This window comes from Chrysemys picta, chromosome 5 (assembly GCF_011386835.1).
Source record: "Chrysemys picta bellii isolate R12L10 chromosome 5, ASM1138683v2, whole genome shotgun sequence".
Classification (NCBI taxonomy): domain Eukaryota; kingdom Metazoa; phylum Chordata; order Testudines; family Emydidae; genus Chrysemys; species Chrysemys picta.
This window is the reverse complement of record NC_088795.1, coordinates 109,681,631-109,694,880: the sequence shown is the minus strand read 5'-3', so window position 1 is coordinate 109,694,880 and position 13,250 is coordinate 109,681,631. Positions and strand designations below refer to the sequence as shown.

At 37.6% G+C, this 13,250-nt stretch overlaps 1 protein-coding gene across 3 annotated transcripts in view; it reads left to right on the top strand.

Annotated features, from left to right (window-relative positions):
• LOC101946141 (cytosolic beta-glucosidase) overlaps positions 1-12,502 on the top strand; it is a 92,145-nt gene extending 79,643 nt beyond the window's left edge. For all 3 annotated transcript variants that reach the window (XM_065597021.1, XM_042855422.2, XM_005303446.5), the window contains one exon: positions 8,889-12,502. In XM_065597021.1, the coding sequence (XP_065453093.1) occupies positions 8,889-9,103 (215 nt within the window). In that variant the 3' untranslated portion in view covers positions 9,104-12,502. The remainder of the gene's footprint in view (positions 1-8,888) is intronic.
• The last annotated feature ends 748 nt before the right edge of the window (positions 12,503-13,250 follow it).

The following is a 13,250-nucleotide window of genomic DNA, read 5'->3' as shown; positions in this document are numbered from 1 at the left end:
TATTGCTGGACAGTGACAAGTGATGCTCCATTTAATGAATACAAGAGACAAGCCAAGAAGCGCCGAATAGCCACTGAATAGGACTAAACTATGTACATAATAGTTTTTTGCCTTTTGTTTCATAATAGATTTTATTTATAGAACCCTTTTGCTGATTTTTAAAGTGTTACATAAACAGGACAGGTGAAATATTATCATGTAAAGCAACCATAAACACATGAAAAGACCTAGGTTTACAATTTATGATTAAAACTCTACTATCTACACAATATACATAGACATAAAATGTAAAAACTTAAATATCTTAGAAACAGAAGCCAATCAGTTGTTTTAATTGTCATATTTGAATTTGGCACATCAAAATACATAATAAATAGCACATTTTATCTCTGAAGCAGACGACTTCTCAAAAATTGTAGACCAGTGCTTTCAACCAATGTTTCCTGAATGTAAATTTCTTCTTGGATCTTTTCCCTGTACTTTTTAGTTCACTTTATTGAGTGCATAATTGTCAGCCATGATAACTAGCTCTACTGTTCAAGTTAAAAGTTTTCCCAGGCATAGATCGGCTTAATTTTATAACTCTGGCCAGGTATGTTGAGGTATAATAATGTACATGAGCATTATATTAATGTTGTTTCTCATTCGCTTGATTAACAAACATCTATTTAAATCAATATATATCATTTGCTTGTTCACTTGATTTCTACTTTTCCATTGCTGCATGATTAAATTATTTTTCTGGCCAGTGAGAGAGATTTTGTATGCAATAATGTTCTAGTCCCAAAAGTTTTGAAGGAGAAACATATTTCATAGTTTCCACTTTGCACTCTACAAGGAATTTTATTTTCCAAACAAGTTCTGATTGCAGATTAAAGAATACTGCAAACCTGAAAGCATTCCTTTATTAAAAGGAATACATTTGATTGTTGGTGGACAGCATTTGTGGCACTGCAACAGAAGATAACACTTTGGGACGTGCAATTTAATAATTGTACTTGGTTTAAAGTATATATTGAAACTAGACAGATGCAAATTTTGATGTTCAAGTGGCGAGCATGTGAGAACTGCACTACTGGAAGACTTGCATTGAAAACAAGACTTGAAATATGTTTTCATATTTCATGTTGCCATGTTCCCTTTCTTGCACACTTGACAGTGTTGCCAACTGTACTGGCAAAGAACAGCCCAATCATTGCTTAAAACAACCGAACACAACAAAATAATGTGAACTTATTAGAAACCAATGAGCATGTTCAGAACAAATACTGTAAACAGGCCCATTTCTGTAATCATTTTAAATCATCCCCAGTGTATTCTCATTGGTTTATGCATGTGCAACCTCTCCAACTAAATCTTCAATGCAGAATAATCCTGATTGGGCATCATCTAGTGTTGTTCAGGTGTTAGTAATAACACCTTAAAAAGCTTTAAGTAGCTGTGAAGGCACTCTAAATTAGGGCGACCTTAAGTTGCTTTATATATAAAAAAGGCATTAAAAATCCATCAAATGTCACAGGAAGCACACATCCAAACTTGTCCTTAGTGGGGGCATTTTAGCAGCCAGCCTATTCCCTTTCCCCTCCCCCACCAGTTAACCCTCAGTACTGTAGGTGTATTTCTGCTCATCGGCTCTGAAATTGAATGTTGCCTAGTTGGAGCTTGAGGTCACATTCCTTACAGCAAGTGACTGCATGAATTTCTTGCCAGTCATCGGTTCTGGGTCTTCACTATTCTGGCAGCACATGAGAGTGCCTGGAGCACTTTCACTGATTGCCAGTTAAGCCCCTAAACTGATAAAAGCTGGAGAATTCTAATAAACAGGTTTATTGCATTGCATCCAATGTTGTCCCCTACTCTTTCTCTTATTAATATGCTGAGTAGTTCATTGAAAATGTCTGCTTCCATACTCACAAATCTTTTGCTTGTCTTTCTGCAGACATTAGATGCTATAAAGTTGTCAGTCTCAGAATAACACTTTAAAAATGCTATTCTTAAGATATTCCCTGGTACTTCTCATTAACCCTGTTGATTGATGCTTATGTGTTTAACTTCACCATACCACCTTTAATAGGAAACAGGAGGTAGAGGAAAATGTAAAATGTTTGTCAGTAATGGTATTTGAAATCTACTTTGAACAACCAGCAGCAGATTTTAAGTGCTTCAGTTCTTTGGGATAGGAGAGTTGGTGTCTCAGGGAACTGGTAAATTGATATGGGCCCAGATCCACAAATATGGCTACATCCGTTTATATTAAGAAGTCTTTCTTTGTAATCATAAGGGCTAAAAGTCTTATTATTTAAATAATAGGTTTCATTCTGCAGAATCTGAATCTGTCTTGGAGAACTAACTAAACATCAAGTGAACTGGAACTAGCCTGCAGACTGGGAGTTTGACATTCAGGTTCAGATTGTTAGTGATGTAATTTTACAGGAGAGGAATCAGTGATTAGCACAGAATGCAGCATGCAAAAAGAAATCCTATAGCACATTGATGAAGACACGAATTAAGCAAAAGCAAAGCCCGAGAAATCCTTTACTAGCCTGGTCTGAACACACAGATTGCTGATACTGTTTTGAAGTATTAATTGTGTCAAATGTATTGATCACATTGGCTCAAAGAATAGTTATATACTGAACAAGTACAACCACATTTTTTTTTTAGATATGGTCCCCAAAAGACCTTAGCAAAATGTATACACAAAACTCACTGACTTAATGCGAGCTGATGGAGGGATTTGCGGAATGGGGTTTATTATAGTTGGAGCAGAAACAATGGTTAGATTGAAGAAGGATTGGAGGATGAAGGAGATTGGAGAGAAGGAGTTTACAGTGGTTCAGGTGACAGGGCGAGAACTAAGAGGTGAAGCAAACTTTAAGCAGTGGGGATGGAGAGGAAGGGAAAGAGGCTAGAAGTGTTGTAGAGAAAGAAGTGATAAGATTTGGTGAGACCCTGGAAGTGAAGAGAAAAGCATGAGGAGAAGGCAAATTACCCCAAGATTGCAAGCTTCAGTTATTTGGAGGGTAGTTGTCAATGATGGGTAAAGCTGGAAGCAGAGACTGGATATTCATTTTTAGCCATATAACATTGGAGGAAGTGATGGGAAGTCCGGGAGAAGATATCACAGAGACATGTGATGTAAGCCTGGACAAATGTCAGTGGTGGAGAAGTAGATTAAAGAGTCATTAGCCTGTGGAGATAAGAGAGACTGTGTGAACAGACAAGGTCACCCCAGGGATGACTGCAGAGAGGAATGATGACAGAGCATGGGAAATGCCAGCAGAGACAGGAAGGGAAGGAGAGCATCCATTAATAGTAATACTGAAGGAGTTGTCAACTAGGTGAAGAAGCAAGTAGCCAGTGTTGCAGAAATCCAAGGATGAGAGGATGGTGGAGAGATAGGTGGCTTATGGTGTCAAAGGTAGCAGAGCTATCAAGGAAAATGACCCTACAAGGAATAGATAGTTAATGTGAAAAATGACTAGACAAATTAGATACTTGGCAGTACACCTAAAGGATCTCCTTCAGCTATTGTGGCCACCCATATTGGCAGAGTAATTAGCACAACTTCCAGTTATGGTGATTAATGGCATAATGGGGGCAGAGAGATCCATGTCTATTTATATCGTGCCTGACATCATAGTATCAAGACAGCACAGCAAAGATTAAAAGAGGCCGTTGCTATCCAGTCGTGGTCTGTTTTCTCCTAACGTGCTTAGATGAGTCCAGTGTAAAAAGATATCCTAGGTGAGGAAAAGCTTGTCAGCTCTGTCAAAACTGGAAAAGGCCTTTGTAAAGAGATGTGTCTTGTCCTGTACTCTAAAGGTGGCGAGAGATGAATTAATCATAATTGTTAGAAGCATGAGGTATTTGTATTTTGAAACTGCACTGAAAATACCCTTTATTGAACTTTGGGAGGGACTATCATTTACCAAAAAAAAAAAAGTCAAAAAGTCTTTAATGGTCTGTGCAGTATAGAGAGAGTGCACAGTTTAACTAGAAATGTTGGGAAATCGTGCTCAAGGCTTAGAAATAATGAGCTCCTAATGTGTTTTCTAATCAAAGTATCGGCATGAAATTCACTATTTGGAGAATGTCCTATTATCAAGGCAGCAGTGTATCAAAAGTTCACCATGGATATTATTTTTGTCTTTCATCTTTTTATTTGACTTGTCTTCTCCTCCCCCTCCCTTTTAATAGTTTTAAGTCAAAAGCACTAGAAACACAAGAAGAGCAATGCTTATCACATTTGTTCCAGCTTCCTTGGACCAACAGCCATCCCTGTCAGTCTTAGTTATCTTTGTGTGCAATGCTGTTTTGAGCAGAGATTTCATACACAAGTTCCCCCCACCCATCCAAGATTTAGGTACCTCATAAATCAAATTGACAAGTCACATGATGATGTTTCATTCCCTATTTTGTCTATTGGACGCAGAAAGACATGTACAGTAGGTTCCTCAGTGGTTTATTTCCTAACAATAGCACAGCATTGTGTAGTTCAGAGACTATGTCAGACTCTTTTTGGATTGTACCTAAGCAATTCTATACCTAAATATTTTTCTGTGACAAAAAGCAGAGGCATGTTCCCACCCTTGCTTCTGAATATTCATAGCTGCTGTGGAACTAGTGGCAATTTAAAAGATTACTTTTTCCCTTTGGTTTACAGGGGAAACATCATTTATTGTTGATACACTGATTTTCTGTTACATTTTGTTCAAAAATTATGCAAATGTATAATTAGTGACACACACAATTATGGTTCCAGGAATATGGAAGAAAGAAGCAGATTAGTTTTGTTTTATCTTCCCAGTTAAACCAATCAAAGGAATCCAGGTTTTCGTATACTTAATTTTTGCTTGCTTTTTGATTATCCAAGTTATATGTGCATTATCAATTTTCATGCAATTGCTCTTCATATTTTATTCAAGGAAATCACCAGCTAGTCAGACAAATTATCACTTGATTATTTTTTCAACCTTTTTCTCTCACGTATGTCCCTGCATCATGTACAACTGCAGCAGAGGTCAGTCAAACAATGAATGGTAACTTTAGCTTTGGTTCAGGAAACATGTATGTTGCATATTGAAGAATTTAGGATTTAAAATATTGTTTCAAAAGTAAATTGTGCACATTATTTTCCTGCTGTTGTATGTTATATGATCACGTTTATGCGCAAGTGGGCAACCTTACTCAACATGGCATATATACTGTATGGAATTAGAGAACACTTTAACACCCAGTCTCTAAATCAATGAGTCACTTCTGAGGGATTGGAGGTGTTAGCTGTGAAAAAGAGGAAAGAGCATGGCATATGTTCTAGGTTTCAGGATTTTGTTTTATAAGGAATTGTTTGAAGAATATTTTTCACTTTCTTGGCCTGTCTATTTTAATAAATTAAGACATTTAAAATAATGAAGGTCTACACTGGGTATTGTCTTGTATTCACCTTAGAGCTAGCTTAGTAGAATGCAGCCAAAGGGGCTCCTATTGTCTTGTTATAAAGAGTTCCACATAAGGTCAACTGTCTTTTTTGTAGTTTAGTGAGTTGTAGTGACTATGAAGGTGTGAGACTGATAGCAGTTTATAGGACCAAACATTGAACAGTAAAGCACTGTCATATCCAACTCTGCTAATGCTTCTCTTTACCTAACTGCCTGGGATGCTCCAGGAAAGTAAAAGCAGACCGGTTCTCTGAGCTACTATCCTGGCAAAGAATATATCTTTTCATGGGCTGTCAGTATTGATATTTACATAGTTGTTGCCATAGCAGGTACTGTCAAAAAGTGGAATATAAAAAATTCAGTTAATTGCAACGTAAGAATGGCCATACTGGGTCAGACCAAAGGTCCATCCAGCCCAGTATTCTGTCTACCAACAGTGACCAATGCCAGGTGTTCCAGAGGGAGTGAACCTAACAGGTAATGATCAAGTGATCTCTCTCCTGCCATCCATCTCCACCCTCTGACAAACAGAGGCTAGGGACACCATTCCTTACCCATCCTGGCTAATAGCCATTAATGGACTTCACCTCCATGAATTTATCTAGTTCTATTTTAAACCCTGTTATAGTCCTAGTCTTCACAACCTCCTCAGGCAAGGAGTTCCACAAGTTGACTGTGCACTGTGTGAAGAAGAACTTCCTTTTATTTGTTTTAAACCTGCTGCCCATTAATTTCATTTGGTGGCCCCTAATTCTTATATTATGGGAACAAGTAAATAACTTTTCCTTATTCACTTTCTCCACACCACTCATGATTTTATATATGTCGATCATATCCCCCCTTAGTCTCCTCTTTTCCAAGCTGAAAAGTCCTAGCCTCTTTAATCTCTCCTCATATGGGACCCGTTCCAAACCCCTAATCATTTTAGTTGCCCTTTTCTGAACTTTTTCTAATGTCAGTATATCTTTTTTGAGATGAGGAGACCACATCTGTACGCAGTATTCAAGATGCGGGCATATCATGCATTTATATAAGGGCAATAAGATATTGTCTGTCTTATTCTCTATCCCTTTTTCAATGATTCCTAACATCCTGTTTGCTTTTTTGACTGCCACTGCACACTGCATGGACGTCTTCAGAGAACTATCCACGATGACTCCAAGTTCTCTTTCCTGATTAGTTGTAGCTAAATTAGTCCCCATCATATTGTATGTATAGTTGGGGTTATTTTTTCCACTGTGCATTACTTTACATTTATCCACATTAAATTTCATTTGCCATTTTGTTGCCCAATCACTTACTTTTGTGAGATCTTTTTGAAGTTCTTCACAGTCTGCTTTGGTCTTAACTATCTTGAGTAGCTTGGTATCATCTGCAAACTTTGCCACCTCACTGTTTACCCCTTTCTCCAGATCATTTATGAATAAGTTGAATAGGATTGGTCCTAGGACTGACCCATGGGGAACATCACTAGTTACCCCTCTCCATTCTGAAAATTTACCATTTATTCCTACCCTTTGTTCCATGTCTTTTAACCAGTTCTCAATCCATGAAAGAATCTTCCCTCTTATCCCATGACAACTTAATTTATGTAAGAGCCTTTGGTGAGGGACCTTGTCAAAGGCTTTCTGGAAATCCAAGTACACTACGTCCACTGGATCTCCTCTGTCCACATGTTTGTTGACCCCTTCAAAGAACTCTCATAGATTACTGGCCTAGCTTGATTATCACTTCAAAAGTTTTTTTCCTCTTAATTAATTGGCCTCTCAGAGTTGGTAAGACAACTCCCACCTGTTTATGCTCTCTGTATGTGTGTATATATATCTCCTCAATATATGTTCCATTCTATATGCATCCGAAGAAGTGGGCTGTAGTCCACGAAAGCTTATGCTCTAATAAATTTGTTAGTCTCTAAGGTGCCACAAGTACTCCTGTTCTTCTTTTTGCGGATACAGACTAACACGGCTGCTACTCTGAAACCTCTCATAGATTAGTAAGACATGATTTTCCTTTACAGAAACCATGTTGACTTTTGCCCAACAATTTATGTTCTTCTATGTGTCTGAATTTTATTCTTTATTATTGTTTCAACTAATTTGCCAGGTACTGACATTAGACTTATCGGTCTGTAATTGCTGGGATCACCTCTAGAGCCCTTTTTAAATATTGGCATTACATTAGCTATCTTCCAGTCATTGGGTACAGAAGCTGATTTATAGAACAGGTTACAAACTATAGTTAATAGTTCCGCAATTTCACATTTGAGTTCTTTCAGAACTCTTGGGTGAATGCCATCTGATCCTGGTGACTTGTTACTGTGAAGTTTATCAATTAATTCCAAAACCTCCTTTAGCGACACTTCAATCTGTGACAATTCCTCAGATTTGTCACCTAGAAAGGACGGCTTAGGTTTGGGAATCTCCCTAACATCCTCAGGCATGAAGACTGAAGCAAAGAATTCATTTAGTTTTTCCGCAATGACTTTATCGTCTTTAAGTGCTCCTTTTGTATCTCGATTGTCCAAGGGCCCCACTGGTTGTTTAGCAGGCTTCCTGCTTCTGATGTACTTAAAAACATTTTGTTATTACCTTTTGAGTTTTTGGCTACCTGTTCTTCAAACTCCTTTTTGGCTTTTCTTATTACATTTTTACACTTAATTTGGCAGTGTTTATGCTCCTTTCTCTTTACCTCACTAGGATTTGACTTCTACTCTTTAAAAGATGCCTCACTGCTTCTTTTACATGGTTGTTAAGCCACAGTGGCTCTTTTACAGTTCTTTTATTGTGTTTTTTACTTTGGGGTATACAATTAAGTTGGGCCTCTATTATGGTGTCTTTGAAAAGTGTCCATGCAGCTTGCAGGGATTTCACTCTAGTCACTGTACCTTTTAATTTAATTCTGTTTAACTAACCTCCTCATTTTTGCATAGTTCCCCTTTCTGAAATTAAATGCCACAGTGTTGGGCTGTTGAGGTGTTCTTCCCACCACAGGAACGTTAAATGTTATTTTATGGTCACTATTTCCAAGCGGTCCTGTTATAGTTACCTCTTGGACCAGATCCTGTGCTTCACTCAGGACTAGATCGAGAATTGCCTCTCCCCTTGTGGGTTCCTGTACCAGTTGCTCTAAGAAGCAGTCATTTAAAGTATCAAGAAATTTTGTCTCTGCATTTCATCCTGAGGTGACATGTACCCAGTCAGTATGGAGATAATTGAAATCCCCCACTATTATTGAGTTCTTTATTTTCATAGCCTCTTTAATCTCCCTTATCATTTCATCGTCACTATCACTGTCCTGGTCAGGTGGTCGATAATAGAGCCCTACTGTTATATTCTTATTAGAGCATGGAATTACTATCAATAGAGATTCTATGGAACATGTGGCTTCATTTAAGCAAGCTATATATGTTCTACATTTGTAAGGTTACATTTGTTGTGTTAATTTCAGCCGTCTCTCTTGATGATGTCCATCTTAATGGATATTTTGTGTGGTCCCTCCTTGACAACTTTGAATGGACTTGTGGATACAGCTGTCGATTTGGACTTTTCCATGTTGACTTCGAAAACCCAGCTCTCCCTCGTGTTCCTTACCGATCAGCAATAGAATATGCCAAAGTTATCTCCAACAATGGACTAACAAAATCAACTGAAGAGCTGCGATGATCTGCTTTTTGGTACCAAGAGCTGTCTCCTTCCTAAGAAGCCATATATGGTAAAATAAAAAAAATAATATTTTAGAAAAATGCTGACTAGTCTATCTGTTTTTATATAATAATTAAACTGACAGGTTCAGTTAGGAATACATGGTTTTCCTTGTTGTGTAAGGAGGGAGGAAGTAAAATAACTAGCAAGTTACATTGTAGTGGATTTGGCAACTGTGTTTTAAACTGTATGTTTAAAGGAACACTGTCAACTTGAAATCTAATTAGTTTTAAATGTGAGCTACAAGTAGTTTCAACTGCCTGTGACTTTCCTGCCAGCTCTTGTAATTTTACAGCCACCTTCTCCTGTGTTCATATGCTTTTCTTTCTCCTGAGGCTGCGTGAAAGCCCCAAACAAGCAGAAGAAAAGGATTATAGTGAAAACGATTATACAGAAAGTGTTGACAAATGAAGAAAGCAAATCAACACAAGTATAGGATTTAACACACACACAGAGACACACACACACACATGCACACCCCTTCTAATTCTTTCAGTTTGAGAAATCTTATAAATATAATTACTGCCCCCACCCTCTCCCAAGGAGAAGGGGCAGCAGCATGGGAATTGCACCTCAGAAGGACCTCTCTCAAGCACAGTACCTCCAGGGGTGGGGCAGGTTCCGGACCAAGCCTTGTGCAGGGCTGTGCCAAAAGGCACAATTTAGCACACCATAGGTAAAAAGTTGTCAGACAGAAATGTGAATCTTGAAGTTGATGGGGTCCCTTTAAAATGTATTCACACGGCTTTGAAAATTTTGTCAGTATACTCTTGCTGTAACAAAGCTCACATCTGAGCCAAAGAAAAAAGCCCTGTTATAGCAAAGGGTTCAGTATACAATACCAAACAGCCTTCCGCCTCTAACAACGGGGAGAAAAAAGTTGAAATCACTCTTTATAAAAAGAAGCATTTGCAATAGGAAAAGTAATATGAAAAACTGCAAACCTTTCCTAGAAACGAAATACACAGCTCTGATGCTTAGATTAAAAACAAGTTGTTTTGCTCTTACATGTGATGCGTACAATGTGCAGCTGTTCACAAAAGACCAGAAGACTTAATGTATAAACGAGTAAGATTGCTGGCTTTGTTCCTTTTTTATTATAAAAGCCACATCTATTTTACCTGTTCCACTGTTATAACAACGTGCTCTGGTAAGATTAAGACTTTATTTTTCTCTCTTTGGCATTTGTGTTGGGTGTGCACAGAGGAGAGAGAAAGAGAGAAACTAATAACACTTTGCTGTTACTCTGTGTAGTGTCTTTCATCCCAGGATCTCTAAGTGCTTTTCAAAGGATGAGTACAGTAAGTATTATTATTAATTTTCCCATTTTACAGCTGGGGTAATAGATTAATGAAGAATGAGAATTTTATATTCAGCTCTTATGTTGAAGTTAAATCTTACACACGCTCTCTTTTCACGTAGGAGTCGCATACCTCCTCTCTAGGTTGTCCAGCTTATCAGGATCTAACAGGCAAAGTTCATAATAAACTTCAAGTTGCAATAACATTTGAATATCTGCTTAAAATCTATTTCTGTAAAAATTAACCTCCTGGCCCTTGACATTAGAGATGGAAGACTTGGTCTCACTAACTGCAGTGTGAGGGTTGTTGGCAGCAGCAGCTTTCAGAGCAAAGCTGGGACTGCAGTTATGCTCCATTGGTGTGATTTTTCTCTCCTCACCGTGGAGTAAGCTTCTTTTGTTCTTTTTCTCTTCTCTCCTTTTGTGCCTGACTGCTTTGTTCTAACTTGCGTCAGTTTCAAGGAACATTTTATTCACTTTCTTGTTTGCATTAGGCATTTTTTTCTTTAATTTTCCAGGATTGCTAACACCAGTGTAACTCCACCAATGGTGACAATATGGAGAACCTTAGTGTAGACAAGGCAACACTGGCTGCCAGCATTTTTACTGCAGCATAGCATAGACTGAGATGAAATCCTTGTCTACACTCCCAGTATTACCATCATTGGCTGCTAGATTGGTCCCATAGGGCCACTAGCATCCAGCACAAGATAGAGATTCTCCCCTGAGTTATCCTGTGTGCATTTCAGATTCAGCCAAGGAGATGGGTCATAAACTTTTGTGGCTAATGTCTGTTGCTTATCAGGGTTATTTACAGCACAGGCATGTTTGAAACAAAGCAGGCCAGGGAAAGTCCTGAGGAGTCCTTTCAACCAGACTTTCTGTAGTTTTTTATTGAAATAAAAGCCAACTATAGAGAATATGATCTAACATCACTCTCAAGCATATTGTGTAAGAAGGACTGTGTGCAACTCTTGATATTAATGCAAGGTGAAGATAGGGCTTTAAGGCACATCATAACAATAGCCCAAATAATATAAAGTGTAATTGAATCAGCATTTTTGTTAGTAACTAATCACTTCTGCACCATGCTTGACAGTTCCACTTTGGCACTGCATAAACAGTCAGTGAGATTCTAACCAGTCCAGTTTTTTATATTTTCACGCAGTGTGCAGGCTGTTTGATTCAGTGGTTTTGGATCTAGATCCCTGAGTAGATCTATTGAATGCTTCAAGCCTTTCTTAATTTGGGTTTCCTGCTTTTGCGAAATGAGATCATTGGCTTCCCATAGCAGTAGATCCTACCGCTAATCCATATAGTCAGGGACAGCATTACTTTCTATTGTAAGAGAGCCCTACTTGGATTTCTGGTATGTCAGATCTTTACAGTTGTGTTCATGGTATACCTGCCTAATGAACATCATAAATAGGAATTCTATAATGGCATTACACAGTTCTTCTGGGATTGACCAACTCCACCTAATGAGATAATTTTCCTTCACTTCTTGTTGACTCATACATCTGAAACTATTACTTTCCACCCTCCCATTGTTATAGCTGTCTAAGCATGTGCATATGTACAATATAATAGTTGGCACTGTCTAGTGCTCTGCTTGCATAGGAAGTAAAGTATGACACATTTCATTCCCAGTCTTTTTAAAAAGCCAAAAGTGGTCATAGAATATGATGTATACCCTCAAATCCCGCCATCTGTATGTTGCAAAATTGAGCCCCGTATCATCAGGAAAGTGCTGTAATGGTAGCCCCAAAAGAGAATTAGGGCTCACTTGTTTGCATAGATTATAGTGTGATCACTAAGGGTGCTCAGCCTTGCTGTTAAATCAGAGTCTCCTTGAGCTTATGTTACATTTCTGGATGTCCTTCATGTTCACTTGAAGATAGTTTCTACGCAATGAAGATACCCTAAGTGACTTGGGATAGAGGGTTGAATAGACCTAATGTTTATGTTAAACTGGATTTATGTTTAAATAAAAATTAAATCATTCATATTTTACCTTTTTTTTTATGTTTTGTACTTTGTCAATTGTTAATATCAAATAGCACAATAAAAGTTCTTAAACCACATTTGCTCAAAACTAATGTATATTGTTTATTTTATTTGTGTTTCTTATGCAGTCTTTATCTTATTTGTGTTTCTTACTCATTCTTCCTTGTTACGTTTTATAGTATATCTTATTTACAATTTACCTTCTCCTCCTATAGTCTTGATAGATAGGGGTATTTTCTTGATTTTAATTAGGACATTGGTAGAATATTATTTTTTTCTACAGGGCAGATGTATAAGTTTTACAATAGTACAAATGGGTAATGCATTTTTGTCTGCAAAAGAAATTAATAGTTTTCATTGTAAATAATATATTCCATCACATTCGGTCTACCAGGTGAAATAAATATTCTGAGTGCTGGCATGCAGGCTTACTGAAAGTGCAGTGACCATCTGCATCTCTCTGTTGGGCTTTAAAGGCCAGTTCTCCCTTCCAAAGATTTATAATACAAAGGGCAATTCACTAATTAGTACTGTAAATTAGTGTTGCCATGAGGTTAAAATAAAATAAAAAAAAAACCCTAACAGCCCCTGCAGTATTTCAATTAATGTTATTTTTAATTGCTTGTATTAGCATTTGAGAACAAGATTGATTAGCTTTTGACCGCCAAAAAAACCAGAACTTGAAGAAGTTAAATACCGAAATGGAAGTTGTTAATTATACTTAAATATCCATAGATACTGTACATAGAAATCTGGAAGGTCATCAGAGTGCTGGAGAGGGTGCATTTTATTTCTGTTTTA